This window comes from Bombus pyrosoma, linkage group LG12 (assembly GCF_014825855.1).
Source record: "Bombus pyrosoma isolate SC7728 linkage group LG12, ASM1482585v1, whole genome shotgun sequence".
Classification (NCBI taxonomy): Eukaryota; Metazoa; Arthropoda; class Insecta; order Hymenoptera; family Apidae; genus Bombus; species Bombus pyrosoma.
Window position 1 is genome coordinate 11371750 of NC_057781.1, and position 18678 is coordinate 11390427.

General features: G+C 42.8%; 1 protein-coding gene across 7 annotated transcripts in view; it reads left to right on the forward strand.

Moving 5' to 3' along the window:
* Positions 1-18678, forward strand: part of LOC122573361 (LIM/homeobox protein Lhx4) — a 71720-nt gene that overhangs the window by 36761 nt on the left and 16281 nt on the right. For 4 of the 7 annotated variants that reach the window (XR_006318721.1, XR_006318720.1, XM_043739604.1 and 1 more), the window contains 5 exons: positions 10875-11049; positions 14031-14242; positions 14370-14562; positions 16335-16501; positions 18056-18271. Coding sequence is in view for 5 of the 7 variants with exons in the window: in XM_043739604.1 (XP_043595539.1) it covers positions 10875-11049; positions 14031-14242; positions 14370-14562; positions 16335-16501; positions 18056-18271 (963 nt within the window). In the remaining 2 variants the exon portion in view is untranslated. Of the gene's footprint in view, positions 1-8467; positions 9828-10874; positions 11050-14030; positions 14243-14369; positions 14563-16334; positions 16502-18055; positions 18272-18678 lie in introns of those variants that run through there. The other 3 variants (XM_043739608.1, XM_043739609.1, XM_043739605.1) reach the window with 3 other exon arrangements.

Here is an 18678-nt window from a genome sequence, read left to right on the forward strand (position 1 = left end):
ATTAACTTAATCGAATACACATATGAGAAAACATTTACGAATTTGCTACATTTTCTTCGCACGTTTATTTGTACGTGTATTTAAATAACTTTTATTCGTTTACCTCGATATTCCTTTACGCGTATCGTTAAAGCAACGAACATTAATCACGTGCAGTTACATTTTGATCGGTGACTGTTCCGTCATGGGTCATTCTCGACCGAGGCAGATTCTAGGATAGAAAGAATACTCGGATAAAATGGTTAATGGGGTAGCTAATGTCCCCATATGCCTAAGCCAGCGCGTAGATATGCAGGACACGCAATGGGCGGCGCGCATAAATAATTTAAGCATAGGACCGTCATCCATCCTCGTGGAGAAGCCCATTTGGCACACTTACTTGCGTGGCGCCTGTTTCAGCCATGCGTAGCTATCCACATTCTGCGTTCGTGCGATAATTTAACGAACGATCTTCTTCGATCGCTGTGTAATCCGTATTGTATCCTAAGGATAAGCCACGTTCGCCTAAATTAGAATATCATCCGCCTTGTTTACGCGTATATCGAATTATTATTCAAATACGAATAAACGGAATCAAATATTAAAGAAACGGATACATCACAGGCTCGAAATCGAACCTATATCGTATGGAAAATTTATAACTTTAGCTACGAAACGATCTCATAGACGCTGAGAAATAAATTGTCTAACGTAATTTGCAACTTAACTTTAAACGGGTGCATCGATGCGATTTTATTACCAACAAGCGACAGACTGGATGTTCGCTCGCCATCTAAGTTCGCGCTTGCATTTTAATTACATTAATTTTGTACCATTTCTTTCCGGCAACTCGTCAAAGTCTAACAATGAGATCATTGGTACGAAAAATCGCCATAAGTGTGATACTTGCGTGGAGACCGAATCAATATCATTTGTCAATCTCGTAATCATCGATAAAGCCTGTTAAAGTGACTGGCGTTTTCCTCCAGAGGTTCACCCCACGTAAAGAAGGGAAGAAGAGGACCGTGAGCTTTTTATCGAGGGTTCTCCGTGGCACGATGAACCATTCGCATATTAGCCGGCCCCGCGGACACATTGTGCACATTTTATACGTGTTTGCACAATTCCCGATGATTTTTCGTCATGCGGACCAACTGTTTGCCAGGCCAGGATCGACCAGAAGGGTAGGAAACGAATTCGACGGCTCGGTTGCCGTTTTATCGGTCGGAAGATATTGGATTTATTAATGTCGTTGGTTAGGCAGGTTGGATTTATTTTATTGCCAGCAACGATCGCTCCCTTCCTCTGTCGATACTTATCCCAACGATACTTGATCTGTGCCACAATTTTTCCCTTTTCTCCTTTCCTTTTTCTCCTTTTCTATCGTGTACGAAGATACAAGCGTATAGGTAAGTCTTTCTACAAATTGCGTAGCACAAAGCGTGGAATGGAAATTCGTTGAGCATCTGCATCCGTAAGAGGTAGCTTCGGCTGATTCTCGCCACTTTGCTTAATCGCGTTCTCCTTGAAACAGCAAATTATCGCTTTCGCGTGCGTATATCGGTTTCTCATCGAGAAAAGAACTTACGGCGAAAGGGACTTGGAATTATATCTGTGAGAAGTCGTAAGCTTGCTTAGTTAAATTACACAGCTGAACGCAACGAACAAACGTCCAGATGATTCAGATTATTTACAGAAAATTATTATTGTTAATTGGAAGCAATATTTCGTCTAATAAGCGTCGCTAAAGCTGTAAAATCATGGTCGAGAAACATAGCAACGGGAACAATTACGGTAATTACACAGCTTAATTACGAAATTAACCAGTAGGGTGGGGTTGAAACGAGCCACGTCATTCCCTCAAAGTATAGCACACGATTGTTTATATCGACTGGATTCGTGGTTCGTTATTAAATAACGCCTTGAGAAATAATCGAACAGTAAATCAAACAATATAGACCATTCTGCCAGTGAACTCTATCCGATAACATAGAAAACGTCGCTCCTTTTATTTACACGTTCCATCTGATGTTCGCTTGGCGTCTTGGCACGGTCCGCGAAAATCGTAATAGATACAAATAAATCGTCGGATTAACGTTTGATTAACGTAGCGAAAAATCAGGTTCGCGTTTAAGAGGCTAAAGCTGCAAATAATCCAACAATCGGAACGAATAAAACAAAGCAATCCTTTTCCACGCGAATTTTCCACCGTGCTCTCTGCATACGCTGTATTACCCCTGCGATTACCAGGCACTAAGCACCCTGTGTCCCGGTTCGATCCGCGGCAAAGTCATAAGTCCGTGGTGCACACGGTATGGTCGTCGATCTCCGGGGATCGCGTTACTTTTGATTATCCCTCTGGCTGCGAGAAAGGGAAAACGGACTTGAAAGGTTCAGAGAGAACGAGCACGGACCGGTGCACGCAAATGCGCGGGCGTATGTCGTTTAAGCCCATTTAACCGTACAAACGTTTGAGAGATCTCGGCCGGTGCCGAGGAGACAATGAGAGGGAGCTGTCGTCGGCCTTTGTGAGCGGCTTTTCATAGGAGGGGCAGGGTTGTGCACGAGGATTGCACGGAGCCGAATTCGAAACGACGAGGTAGCTGGAGGGGTTGGTCGGTGAGTCGAGGTCGCGGGTAGAAGCGACGAAGAAGGGGTTGTGTTGGCGAAACGGTGGTTACACCGCCGCGACGGCACACCCACGCAGGCGCCCCTTCACCCAACCCTCTCTTTCTCTCCCCCATTCTCTTCTCTTCCCTCGTTCTCCTCGTCCTTCCTTTTCCATCTCTTTCATCCTCGTCTCGTCCCGCACCGCTTGTTTACCGCCGCGTCGACACGGTACCGATAACTACGCGCTACATCCTTCCTCTTCTCTCTCTCTCCGTTTCCGCATAAGCCTTTTCCATCCTCTTTCAACCGGCTGATTCTCTTTTGTCCCCGCTTTTTCCACTCGTCTGCTACTCCGCTATACTCGTATTCTCTTTTCGTATCCGCGCTCTCTCGTCTCAGCCCGATTTTTCCCGTTCTTCTCTGTCCCAGCCGACGCTTCTGCACGTCCGTGACACAATGGCACATCTGGTGTTAACTTCTGCTTTTTGGTCGCGGCGCTTGTCGAGAGAAATCGTCTCGCTTGTCCTCGTCCCGCCCGCATGGCGAACATCTCCGCCGATCCTACGCTCGGTTTTTTCCTTTCCAAACGAAACTCTTCCTCCTCTTTCCTTCTTGTAGCCGCGTGGAATCGCCACCGCCGTTTGTTTCGTTCGTTCTGCTCGCTGTAGCTGCGTGAATACGACGGCCAATTTTTCCGCCACACCACGCCAAACTGGTCCAACCAAGAACGACGGTTTGTTATTATCTTTTCTCGGTGTTTGCTACTTAACCCGCTCCCGAACCAGGCATTCACCCTTTCTCGGCGGCCGAGATGCATAGCGCGACTTCGAAATGGCTGAATTTCGAAATAGAGTCTGTCGGCTTTTATTTAATCGTTCCTTTTCCGCGGCGATACCGTCTTTCAACGACTTTTCGCTACGCGCAAACGTCTGTACCTTCCAAAGCGATACCTTGATACGCGATAACGAAACTAAGCTTTGTAATTCTCAGATCTTACGGGGCTAATTTCATTTTAGTTGCTCGATAAGCTGTTTATTTTTATTGGGTCGCCCGAAAAGCGACCTTTCTTTCTTCCACGAACCCGTCTTTTGCAACGACGCATCTTTACACGAACGCGAAACCTAATCTGTCGAACGTTGTGACGTTTATTTCGATAGAACAAAACGGATCATACGTAGTTCGATAAAATAATATGAAACGGAAAATGTGCATCTATCGTTTGCTTACAAAACGAAAGAAACTTTTCGGTCGACCTGATTGATCTACCGCTTCATTTTTTAATTGGACGTCGGATTAAGATGAGCCTTGCAAACTGACGGAAATGCTTGCGATGTTAATACAAACAGCGATATTTAAGCGATAAATACACACCTACGTAGTTACAGTGCCTACAGTATGCAATTATTGGCACGTTTCTTAATTACTTAGCAGGTAATTTATCACGTACATTTATAATTATAGTCTGACGATCACGCGCCAAGCTTTGCTTGTAATTACTAATTCGTTATCGATTTAATACAATTTGGTAAATTTCACCTTATACCTGCTGCAAGTCGATCGAATCGTCGGAATATTTACGAATGGTAGGGCAAACGTGAATATTCTTTACGCTAATGTTTCGTGTATACGCTTTTAACGCCTAATTGGTATTCATACGCGATTCAGCGAGCGTTAAGGATCAATTGGACGAGGCGCGCGACCTCCGGTGCTGTCGTTGGAGCGAGAAGCTCGTCCGCTGAAAAACCATATGCGTAAATGGGGCAAGGGAAGCGGACCGGCCGATATAAATTCAAACGTATTTGCGCGGTAAGGGTGGCGTAATTTATTACCCGTCGATGTAATGGAAACGCCCATAGAGAAGATCTGCTCCGCGCAAATTCGATTATATGCAGTTGTATCTCGCTCGCGATTCCTCTAGCCACGCGGGGAATACAGTTAAATTAAAAAACGCAGGAACCGCGCGAACCTGCATATTTCATCGACGTCGTCTTTTTGCCAGTTGAACCCGCGTCCATGGAATATTCCGTTGGCGGGGTTCCTCCGAAGAAATACGGCACACCGTTAAACGTCATCGTTCCTCCTTCTCCTCCGGCTACTAGAGCAGCAGCAGACCTACTAGAAACGCGTTGAGCGATTCACGATTTTTCGATTTTTATCTACTTTGAATAGGTGCCCGAACAGGCGATATTTCTTGCCTCGTTTTTGGATTACAAACGGAGCACTTTATAACGAGAAGAAATTGCAGCTGGTAGTTTGGTTCAGCCGTTGATAAATATCAGGCCACCTACTCTTAGCTTTGCATTTGGTCGACCCTAACGAAGTTTAATCCGTTTGGCATTTTACGTTGTTTGATTTGCACTTGATCCAAATTGACGACAAATTATATATCTTCTTAGGACAAATTCAAGAATCTAGAACCCTTGGGACATCGAATACTGTGTCGCTTATAAGTAAAACAGGGTTCAAAATGGAAGAACTCGGTATAAACCATGTGAAGATCTTCGGTAACTTTCAATTCCATTTTGCCTGGGAACCAACGGAGAGGTTGTATCTCCAAAACCAATCACAATGCCAGCATCCTCGAAACGTTCTATGATATATCCAGCCAAACACCTGAATGCACTCGCGTTGGTGCCTCCGTTGGCCCAGAAAAATAAAAATGAAAAAGAAAGAAGGGCAGAGAAAGAGGAAGAAAAGGCAACGTGGCAGCGTGGATGCTAAAGCAAGAGAAAACAGTCATCATCCCTTCGGGGGATGGAGATACCGGCAGCGCCGATAATGATTCGAATCCGACCCTCGTCTCCCGACCTTTCGCTAGTTTCTGCCAGCGACTCCGACCGATATTTACGAGATCTCTGCTCGCGAAGTAAGCGAAATGAGAAAGAGGAATATGGTCGTTCGTCGGGTCAAGCGCGCACCGCTGCCGCGGGGATGCGTTCGCAGACTGCTCGCAACCCCCTTTTTCTCCCGTCCCACCTCTCGCCGGTCGTTAGTCTTGCCACGAGCCAACACGGCGGAAGACTCGTGGACGAACGAAATCTCTCCACCCTTGGATAGGCCGCGATAAACCCTCGTGTTGATGCTTTTTACGGTGACGGACGACTCCTGGAGGCGTGTCGACATGTGCAACGGTACCGTCGAAGGGTGGGTTCGCGTGATCGAAGCCCGAGGAGGACGCCCACGGAAATCACGGGGTCGCGCAATCGCAGAGACACCCCCTTATAGCGGATCTTGGCGATGGAAACGCGCGGCCCGTGTCGGATGTATCGCCACGGAATCGTATCGCTGTCGCGGCTGATTCCAAGAGATTCCAAAAGTGACTTCCCAACGAATTCAATGGCGGATCTCCAGAGTTTCGATGATTTCTTGCGAGAGACGATCGAGCTTCGTATCGTTGTAAGGAGAAAAAATTATACGTTGACGGTAGCTCGCGGGCTTGGGACGGCTCCCTACCCGCCGACTCGAGACAGTTGCGAAAGTTTGCCATGTGGACTTTGACGAGCAACGATACCGGCTACGAAAACGGCACTGTAGGAGAAATCATCGACGCGTTTACGATCGATCATAATCGGATTCCGCCTATCCGGGCGACCAAAGATGCAAAATTTTCCACCTGACACGGATGGGGTCCGGAGGCAACAGATGGTTCGATACTTTGCATGCACGGCGACCGTTACGCTCATAAAATCATTTATGCGAACGCGACACCTTCTCTGGTCCAGAAACGAATAAAAATATTCGATACGCGAACGATTTGCCAATCACATGGTACGGCTGGCTTTTTCAGCGGTAAATAACGCTTGTTAGTTACGCGCCATTGCGTTTTCTGGCTGGTTTTCTGGCGGATCATTACCTATCGCAAAGAGTACCAAGTATTTTATTTCACAACGACGAATGCCTTTCTCGCTCTCTTCCTGCGTGATAATTCTCCTAATAAAATCCTTCGTACAGTTTCGCGGAATAATAATATCAATAATATCCGCGCGAGTCGAGCGTCTTTGTCGTTCGAAGGTTAAAACATTTCCCCATAAATGTAATACGCTTGCAGAAACGCGTCGATCAATTGCTTTCGACGACAGCCTTCCCAGACAAACTGTAACGCGACTGTAACAGCCTCGTGCTTCTACCGAAATATTTTACACCGTTGCCGACCGATGTTGTCGGCCGGTGTCGAGATATCGCAGCGTACCGCGTTAGCTGTTGTTCCATGCTAGGTACGATTACCCTGTAGGTACCCGTAACTCCGTTATTATCGCGGTCCGAGCGATAAAAGAGCAGGATCTTTATCGCGTTCTAACAACGCCAGCCTTGAAAAACCCTACGCTACTTGCGCTGCCGATCGCGACATCGATAACGCCGTTAACGAGCGCCAAAATGCCACGATAGGATTCGAACGGCACCGGGGAACATCGTAACACACGGGGCACACAGAACTTCCATACGAAAAGGCGAAGGGAGCGAGTGTAGGTACAAGAACAAACAGAAAGATATCAGCCATCTGACGCTACCGTGAAAGACAAAGACTCTTATCGAGAGCGTGCCGTTTCACATGTGGTGGACGCGTCTATGCGTCTACTTATACACGTTCACGTCGGCCTGTACCCTCGTCGAGTTATTCTTTTCGGTGTAGATAGGCGCGCGCGGGCACGAGCCAGCCAGCCAGCCAGCCAGCCAGCAACGAGAAAAAGAGTACATATAGGTACACGACTGATCTCGACTAAGATTATAAAATGGCGACCCTCACCCCCCGGCTCGGCTGTTCTTAATTTCGCTCCAATCCTTTTGTCCCCTCCTACTCAGCCTGCTTTCTCCGCCGTTCCCTTCTCATCTCCTGCGCGCCCGTCTTGCTCTTCTTTTTTTTCCTCTGCTTCTTTTCGCTCGCTCCCTCGCCCACTCCACCTACTTTCTCCTTTGCCTTTCGCAAACGGCACAACTCCCGAGACGATGCCAAAGGAAGTCGCCGAACAGAGGCCAACGAATTCTTTTACGCGACGATTCCAACGAATAGAAACCGTGGCCATCGTTGCGTTGTAACCGTGGAAATGGATTCGCGGATACGACGCCGGATGATCGTCGCGCATAATGCCACCGCATACTTAAACGGAGGGCTGGCTCTTTGTCCTTCCCTCTGCCGATTCGCTCGTGTCTCGGCTGTCTTTGATGAATTTCAGTGTTGCACGTTGACGAATGCCGACCTTCCTCGTGTATTTAACCGCGCGGCATTGGAAGATCCGCCTACGAACCAGCCTCAATCAACGAACAAGCAAGAAACGCACTCTTTGTCGTTGTAATCACGCGTCGCGCGCGTCTTTCAACAGTCGCATAAGCTTCTGCCTTATTCTCGAGTCCGTATCGCTCGGACGATTCTTACCGATTCGGCCCGTCTTCCAAACGCGTATAATTCGTTCGAGAGCAAATGCTCTCGGTCTGTTCAGCGAGTGTCATCGCTCGATACGAAGAGACGCGCTTCTGCTGCGTATTCCTCGTCCGAAACGATCTTCGAGAAGCGCGAAGTTTACGCATGGCCAGGCAAAGGCAGATGCCGTGCAGGTTTCTAGAAGCTTCACTGTCGTCCTCGCGGCGCATCATCGCGGTGTCAACGGCGCATCATCGGCACCCAAGCGAGTAACAAGAAGTCGGAAGAGCGTCGCGTCGCTCCCTCGCAAGACGTTTCGCGGTACGATGATCGCCATATTGGAGGCGGTCGATCTTCTCGCCAATCGGCGACACAGCGTCAGAAGCGTGGGTGCGAGCCACACCCAATAGCTTTCTCCCATGCCCCACCATAAAACCACCACACCCACGAGTGTCACGTGCGCACGAGCAGCTGCAACATCGTTCGAACAGTCGTTCGCGTACTGTTACACCGATCGCGTCGATCGCTCCTTCGCTACTCTCTGTATCGCGATCTTCTTTCACCGACGTTGCTCGCATCGACGTTGCAAACGAATTCCCATTATTCTCGTTATCTCCGACAACGATGACGCTTCGATGGACCGATAGGCAGTGCGGATGATCTATCGCCGTTACCTCGTTCTCGCTCCACCAACGACTGTGCCGATATCTCCGCCGATCCGATGCCGAAGGAATGGCACGGCATAAAAATGGTCCGGCCGAACCGACGTTAAACGGTTCGATAAATTCGCCCGCTCTTTCGAAGAACGTTCATCGCCAAGAACTAGGTAGAGAGCTTGGAACTGCTCGTTCTTTGGCGAAAGTGAAAGTGAATTAATCGGTGGACAATCGACGAAAGGACGTACGTCGCTCGAGATTCGACGAGATCATCGAGTTGCAATTAATCGCATCGTGTCGTTTAGAAATGAACGCTTGGCGCGGTGTTGAGTAGAACTTAGGACTTTGATGTTGCTCACTATCTACCCATTGCTAAGACTTTTGCTTTGATCAGGAACGAACCACTACAAGTTGGTACTCGAACGAAATTAAGAGAAACGGGAGATAAAGGTGCGAGGAGAAGGAATAAACGAACAAGTGAAAGCACACGGCGTGAAGAAAGGAGGAATATAAATAGACATAAGGAAGAATAGCGAAGGATGATGGCGAGACAGGTGTCCTATTTAGGTGCTGGTAACGTAAATGCGAATGAAATAAATAAATGCCTGGGTAAAACCAGGTAACGTGAGAAAGAAAAGAATATAGACGATAAAAGCTCGCGAACATAATCACAAGCGTCGAGTAAAACTCATCGCGGAGCATCCTTGTGAAGAAAGCTAATTTCGTGCCTACCTGGTCGACGTCGAACGAATGGAAGGGAACATTAAATCTAATGAAAATACAATTTCATAAACCAAAGGAACAAATCCCGATAAAACGATATTTATCGTCTCGCGAAGTAATTTATCGCGATATCTGAAATATCAGGGCTCGTTAAATATCGAAATTCTATTGAAAAGAGAAAATAATTGTCGGAACGTTTAAAACGACGAACGAATAAGCTGCGTAAATTCGATCGAAAAACGCAATTATGACTATGATAAGCGTGGAAATGTTGGGCCGTGAGGCTTCACCTCTGGAAGGGATGTATCGGCGCGCTCGTCAAGATGTCTTGACACCGCCACGCGATAGCCCGGACTCACAAAACGTCCGGCGGAACGGTAGTAGCACCGGAAACGTCGCGAACGTCGCCAGCTTCGACGGCGTTCCTCACCACGAGATGCACCCTCTGGATCAACCGGCCGTGGAACTCGATTTGCCGGCCAATCTTCCTGAAATCCTCTATTGTAAGTGAGGAACGTCGGTTTTTGATCGATCGAGTTGCGTTCCGATGGCTCGCGTAGCCAGATAAAAGTTTATGTATTTACACGTAATATTGCAATAGTTAAGTGTCGAAGCTGATGTGACTAAGTCAGGAGAAGGAGGAGGAGGAGCCAGGAGACGTTGCCGAAGAATTCAGATATTCGGCGTACTTAGCGCACCAAAGCAGAGAACCGTGTAATTTGAAATCGTGTAATTGCTCGATCGAGAAACAAGATCGATTGTAGAAGAGAAAAATTAGCGTGTAGTTGAATTTGCAAAGATTCACCGACTGCGACTGAACTATCGATTGTTGTCTTATACGAACGAAGATCGGATGATAGAAATTACCTACGTAATTGTAATTCAAAGGTTGTACGGATTTCATTTGCGTAATACAGAGTCGATTTTAAGATTACGATATAGTTATTACGTAGAAATCACAAGGTCCTGCATCATATGACTTAGAATCGTCGTAATAATGATCGTCACGGTATCATCTTCGCGTTACAGACGCTTGGAGAGACCATTGCGTGCACGTAATTTGTATTATAGTTAAGTTAAATCGTAAATAAAGTTATATAGTTAAGTTGGTGATAACTTAACTTAAAGTTAAAGTATATAGTCAGTGGTACATTCTCATTTACGAAAACTTATATTATGTCGTAAGGTGCTGTTGCAATTATGATATTTCGATAACCTGTTTCTTCTTCTTCTTCTTCTTCTTCTTCTTCTTCTTCTCAATATCGCTCTCGTAATATAGTTTGACTAAATCTGAAACTTTAGACTTCGATCATCTTACGACTTTAATTTATCACGATTTCAACTGTCGAGCTAATAAATAATCGCAATTTATTGAAAGATCTTATAGTTAAGATTAAATTATAGGACGTACAGTTAAGATTATATCGTAGAACGTACAGACAAAGTTACAGAATCCAACCCGCACCTACAAGTTCCAGGTCCTCGCGTTTCTGACAGATACTTTTAACGACATCTTTAAGTATTAAACGATCTTCTGTCGAATGTTACAGCATCGATACCAAAGTGCGGAGGCTGTCAGGAAGCGATTTTGGACAAATACGTTCTGAGAGTTCTGGAAAGGTGTTGGCATGCAAGGTGCCTCACGTGCCGGGATTGCGGTGCAAGATTGACTGATAAATGTTTCGCAAGAAACGGCCATGTCTTTTGCAAGGACGATTTCTTCAAGTAAGTACCAACAATTATTTTTATCACGCTCTACCCGTCGCTCCCACTTTTCTACCGACAGAATTTCTATTCAAAAGATTTCTATTCAATTTCGACATTTTCCGGACTTCTCGCATTTCTATTAGAGCACGCGATCGAAAACTGTCTTATACATTCGCGATAAAACTCGGGGTACAATTTACAATCGGTATCTCATTCGTTGATAAAAATACACACAGATGCTGGTACTTCGATTAGTTTTACATCTAGTCTCGTACATAGATACGTACACACGATATAAGAAAACGTTAAAAATGTATGCGTGCGTGTTTGTAGCTTATAAGGTGAGAATAACGTTATTTTGATACATGGTATGATATATTTTGATCTACATATATTGTGTCTGTTCTGGTTGTGACAAACGTTCGATTAATAAAATGTAAGCTACGTATGTTTGTTGAATTAACAAGCGGTCATACATTACCAGCTAGCCGCTACCAACCTGTTTATATGATATATTAACAATGCTGTTAATCTACCAACCTATTTACACGTTCACAACGATCCAAAGTATAAATCGTAAAGCTAAGCTATAACAATAAAAATCATTTTCAATATTTTTCGTTCCATGTATTTCTTACATAAAATTCACATATATATATGTATACATACATATATAGACGGTAAAAGAATTTTTCGCTATTCTGCGAAGGAAACAGCGCGCTATACCTGTATACCTGTGTACGCATTCTACATTATACGCATGACAAGACTCTCGTTTATTTAACATATTTTACTATTATTGCGTGTTATAAGCGTGTGAACCATCGAGTGATCTACGTACGGTAGATTATTACGTAATCGTATCGACGAGCTATAGTGCAATGCTTTTTTTTAAGACATTATCTAAACAGATAGCGAAAAGGTATAAAACGCTTATCAACCGTTAGTTATCGCTTGTAAAAATTGCACCTACGGAACCGAAAGTCCGCATTATTCTCGGTAGATAATAAAAAAAAAAAAAAAAGAAAGAAAAATGGATGTACCCGATAGAAAAATGAGAAACAAGTTGGATGAAACGCGCATATATATCCAGCAACTGATATCGATTGTGTGAGAAAAGAGTGCCTTTTCTCATCTACCCACACCTTCGCGAGGACGAGACGCCATCTTTCTTCTCCTGCGAGCCAAATCGAAGGAACTTACCCTCTTTCCCCTTCGTGCTAGCCTTCTCGGTGGTATTCCACTTTTCCTAGGGTTCAGGAATTTCCAGGAAAACTGGTAAACTCGCTCGTGCGTTCAAAGGCATTACGAGCAACGTTCGAGTTTGACGGACCACTTATTCGTTGTACGTAACGTCCACTGCAAGCTTTGTGATTAATCTCCAACGTGTACATGATTTTCTGCGAATGTACAGGTGCGTGTTTGTGTCAAAGAAGCGTAAAGAAACGTACATTTGAAAATAAATGATAATAGAGCTAGTATTAAAAGGAAACAAAGTAGGAAATATTATTAAAAGTATTTCATTCTAGAATAATTTCTATCTGACTTTGCTCCGTTCTTTCACTTACTTTTAACTTATTCGCGAATAATTACCAACACGTGCGATATCTCGTTCCGATTTCATGCTAAGGAGGATCAATGAGATCCCCGTTCTTCCGACGAAATGAACTTTTGTCTGCTGAGACAAATGTGCAATTGAAAGGTCAAAATTTCAAGAGCGTAGCAGGCTTCGACAATCTCCTACGATACTTTTATATACGTAATTTATTGATCAAATCGACGGACTTTGTCAAAATTGTCAAAAGTATCGTTCTAACAATAAGCACAGAGGTAAATACTGCATGGATTGCTTTGTGCCCGTTTCGCAGATATAAAAAATGTATGTATTGATATATGAACTGTAGCATGACATAAATAATCAATCGTGTTCGAAACTGCTCCAATTATGTTTCGTTATTTACTTGACATTGCGTGCAATTGCATTTAACATGGACAAATTCTATTGATAATTCTGTTATTCGGAGTAACCTCGCAAGATTGTTCTATCTTAAATATTAATACGGCAGCTGACACAGTAGTTTCGTTAATCGGCTGCTTACGTGCAACGGGCTACTCATTTAAATTACTTAACTTAATGGCATGCGATGATAAAGGGAAAGGTCTAAACTGGATAGGTCGGGCGATCATAGGGCCCTGGTGACATTTTATAATATCGGTATTTCAGTTTATACCTCGACCGAGAACCCGAATCGACCTGTTGCTTATATATTTCAAATTCAGAATTATCTGCCCGCGCGATGTACCATCGAAGTTTGCCGATTTCCTCGCAAAACACCACGCACATCTTTTCGTAATTATACGGTGCGGCAAAGAAACGAAAATCGATGATACCGGTACTCGCGCGGACAATTTGTTCCTTAGTTCTTTCCAACTGACCAATAAAGAATTCTACAGAGCGCTTACGACGTTCACGCGATTATTCCACTTTGAAAATTTGTCTGTTTCAACTGCGTTTGATTCCGTTCTAATATCCTGTCGAACCTCCCACGCATTAAAGACGCTGATTTTTCGTTCTCGATTTTCATTCTGCGAACGAAACGCAACGTACATCCACGCGCAGCGAAGCCAAAATGGTAAGGATAATGGTGAAGCGCGAAAGTACCATTTCGACTTTCCTAGGAAGGGTGTTGTTATCGCGCCAAGGGATGATATTTGTGCGGCTGCGTTGTTCGCGTCGCGTCATTGTCGTTGTTCTAAGCAACCCATATATTTGGTCTGGTATCATTTATTCGTGCTAAGAAAGAAAGCTGGGAATCAGATTCCGATTAATAGAACGTCAAAAAACAGTCCTGACCGCGCTCTACATTCGTATTTTTATGAAATATCTTCGAACGGTTGTACTTAATATTGGCTGTTTTTCAAGGCGGTGCAACCTTGATCGAACGAGATGCTGCTGCAATTAATACGCGAACGTAATGTGAAAATGTTGTATGTTGTTGGTATGGCAGGCGTTTCGGGACGAAATGCGCGGGCTGCGGCCAAGGATTGGCACCGTCGCAAGTCGTGCGTAGGGCGCAAGAATTGATCTACCATCTAACTTGTTTCTCGTGCGCCCTTTGCTCTCGACAGTTGGACACTGGGGACGAGTTCTACCTCATGGAAGATAGAAAGCTCGTTTGTAAACCCGACTACGAGCAGGCGAAGGCAAAAGGTAACGTATATGTACGTTGTACTCGCTTCCATATATTTTTATTATTTTACAATCCAGAGTAACGAAACAGAGTTACTTTCAGACGTTTAAACGACTTATATCTATCGTCGATTCTTTTATATCATAGAATTGGCAGACGGAGGAAGTATAGACGGTGACCAACCGAACAAAAGGCCAAGGACCACGATCACAGCGAAGCAGTTGGATACTTTAAAATCAGCGTACAATAACAGTCCTAAGCCAGCGAGACACGTGCGAGAGCAACTTTCTCATGATACAGGACTCGACATGCGCGTGGTTCAAGTTTGGTTCCAAAACAGGTACGTATGTACGTCGATGCGTTTGATAAAATTCAAACTCAATTCGCGAATGATCAAGTATTCGTTCGAGAATTGACGATGTCCGATTATGCGCGGCGGAATATTTCTCGCGAGCATAAAGAAACACAATAGGGTATCGTAGTAATTACGACGCAAGCAGAAAGGGAGTGATTCTACAGGAAAAAGTGGGATAAAATTTGTTCATAGACATAACGTATCGTTTTCGACAGGTTCAACTTTGAATATTCTCCTTCGGTAGTTAAAAGTTCGAAGAATTAAAGATATAAAATACGTTAAGAAGGCTGCATAATAGATTTATCTGTGCATTAGTACAGGCAAATCTTAAGAACAACTTGTCTTATTATAGTCGACGGCTTATTTTGCACAAAGCCTGATAAGAAATCAACTAGTGATATTAATGCTATTTACGAAGGACAGACATAATAGAACCGCCCGATCACGATATAGTTAAGTACACACGTTCCAGAAGAACGTTGAAGATCAATTTTTTCCGAGAACAAAATCCCATTTCGACAAATTCTATTCTGCATTTTCGACTTATCCTTTTTTTTTTTTTTTTTGGCACACCGTACGGTATAAGGTATACCTGCTACGCGATTATGGCTAATTCCTTAATCGTTCAAATGTAGTTTTCTAAAGTCGTAAGTAATGTTTCTTTGGAAGGATACTTGAATAATAAAAATAACACTTAAATTAAAAGGAAATAACGAGGGTCGAGGGACGCATAAACGTTCGAGCAATGCTTTAATCTGTACGTAAATTATGAAAACGGTACTTGTCCATATAGTAACTAAGTAGGTGCGTATCGTAGTTTGTAAATATAATTGGAATATCGTATTAAGTTGATTTTTATCGCGCTTTTAAAAACTGTCTACGATATAAGTGTTTGTAAGTTATTATTAAAATCGCTACTTGAGACCGAAGATTATAAATTATTCGAATAATTGAATTATTTATCAACTTTTCAGAAACAGCAACATTATTCATAATATATCTATGGCAGACATGGATAGTCAGTTATCACACTAATCTAAGATTTTTCTTCCAATTCGACTTCTTCTTATCTCTATCGAGAGCATCGTTGTGTACAACGTTGCACATAACTTAAGAAAAATTACTTTATCGATTCTATTCGCTCGTATACCATAATCCTATGGCTTCGTGTTGAAAACGGTGAAAACTGTGACAATCTCGGTACAAAGTATTATTATCGCAATTTATGTCATCAATGACCGCCGATAAAATGGCGTAAAAATCTTAAAAATTAACACGTGTGGAATACTTTAACTCTGTAGAGTCACTCTCTTAAGGCTCTCTTCCGTGAAATTGAAGTGGGTTTTCCTGCGTCACTTACTCGCTTAGTATATGGCAAAAAATGTTATCGCAGTATCACTTATTTTTGTTTTGTATACATATTAATAGATATTCGCCTTGCGATATCGAGTAAATCTCGTACTACGGATCATCGTTCAGATTCAACGAAGGTACAAGTATTATAATTCAACAGAATTTACTTTGAACTTTATTTGTAATTCCAACCCTCCAAACTGAAATGTACTGTAATTAAAAAAAAAAAAAAAAAAGAAATACATCTCATTTACGTGTAATTTACACCGGACACGGTGTTGCAATAGTTCACCTGAGTAGTTTCTAAAAAATCCTAAGCCAAGTTTACACGTAAAAAATTAAACGTTCGTCGCTTTCGTACTCGTTCGAGAATGGACATTCATATTCCTTTTCTCCTTTTCCAGGAGAGCAAAAGAGAAGAGACTGAAGAAAGACGCGGGTAGAACAAGATGGTCTCAGTATTTTCGAAGTATGAAAGGGACGGGTGCAGGTGGACATTCACCTAGGCACGATAAGCTTCTTGATAAGGACGAGCTTAAGATCGACTTAGACTCCACCTTTGGTCACCATGGTACGTACATACGATTAATCACGCTTAATATATCATTGTGTCCAATTTCCTTATCGCTTGTACTTAAACTTTCGCTTCGATCGATTGATACTATAAATTTTATACCGGTTGTATTATTTTAGATACAGGTAATACAATATAATAGAAAAATTACCTTTAGATATAATAGGCACACACATTATAGATTAACATCTGATTAAGGTTGAGGTAGATTATAGTATAGATCGATTATCGATAGATTTCAATTATTTAATTACGACTACGTAATTAATCTTACTTATCGTTGAATATGAACGTAAGAATGATAGTAGATGTTCGTGATTTCTGTACGAGATAAAATACTTGGCAGTTTCGTAGTGGAAAATTGCGCTGCGTTATTAGAAATAGGCATTGAAAAGCGACCCATAACGGGTTATTTGTGCTTCCAATATCACGAAATGTACGCAGCTTCCTCTCTGCATGCACAAACGTTCCTTTCGACTCGCGAAACGAGAAAATGTTACGAGCGATGGTACGCTATCACCGAATACCCTCGTACATGTATATTTCAAGAGATTTCGTTATTAAAAGTCACTATTCTTCGTGCCAAAAATTTATAATAACAACAATTTCAAAGGATAAAAGATAGGTTTCTGTATTAAGAAGAAAGGAACCGGTGTTTACACAAATATTTTAAATAATTATGTCGCTGATTAGTACGCTTACGATCTTTTTCGCCAATAGATTTTTAGTCAACAAATTTGTCATTTTTTTCAAGCGACGAGGAACAAGCGTAGCTAGAAAATATTATTGACTTGTCATCATATAAATAAGTTATAAGTAGGTACACGCGTATGTAAAGGGATATTTATCGTGAGAAACGCAAAACCATACAGAAGCTTTCAAAAGAATTACCTATTCTCTAGCTCTGTTGCTTTCCCTTTAATATTGGTTACATCTAAGCTTTCGTGTACCCGAGCGTTTAGCAAAGGGGAAGACGATCTCGTCAATTATTCAGGAGTTCGTGGAGGCTAACTGCTAGTTCGCCGTGTCCGAGATTTCAGGAAGATTGCGGACCATGCTGAAATTTATGCCGATCGTTAACCATACACGCCGTAAAGTCATATAAACTTCAGCTATTGTTTAAATTTTAAACGGCTTCATTATCCAGTGCCTCTCTTGCGCCTGACACATATAATACAAAGTTATTCGGATCATATATACTTAACGTCGCTACTGTAAAAAGAGAGATGTCTTTGGTACGGTATAAAATCGTAATTTTATATTAAAAGCAACAAATGTCCGACGTAGAAATCTCACAAGAAAATTTGACTAGATTTAGTCTTTTAGTTTTCACGTGAATGTTTGATACGATTTTATTTCTTGCTACAAACAAATCGTACATAAGTACAACAAAGGAGATAATGATGACTTCATAAATTCTTTTACAAATTTCAAATACAAGTAGCGATCTTATGTCATTAATCGATTACAGCGTTATAATCTGTTCTAATATTCGGAGAAGGCTTTTATAGAGCGATAAAATAATGAAATTTGTGTTATCTTTACATTTAGATTTGAGCAACGATAGTTACGGAACAGTGGTGAACATGGGATTAGATGGTGAAGGCGCGAGTCCAGGTGGGGTTGGAAATGGGGCAAGCGGGGGCCCTCCACGTAGTTATTTGGGTGCAACAACTCCCCCTTATCTCTCAACGTCCAGATCACCGTCCTTACCACCTCAATTTCCATATCCACCGGATGCTGGCCTCTCCGTCTACACTACCCTTGGTAAGTAAACGTCTCGTTTCTATATTACAAGATCATTCCATATATCGTATCGTAATCCTCCAGTTCCGGTCAGAGTATCTAGTTTATCTATCGTGTAAAGAATCTAGATCTATAGGACACTATCTTTCTTCGATATTAAAAATAAGACATATAAGTAGATACGTGGCGTATATAGAGAAACAATGGGAGCGAAAATCAAGTTTCGATCGTATCAGCGTCAATTTCATTTCTCCATTTATTGGTCGCGAAAAATATTCTTTACTATATAGCCTAATAGATTCGCGCTTACGTTTTATTAATTTCTGTCTATATTAATGTTAAACACACCTTCGTTGAAGTTTCACCACCACCGTGCATTTCCAAGCCACGGTGTTACGAAAAGGGGGAAAATGTTAATGGAAAAAATT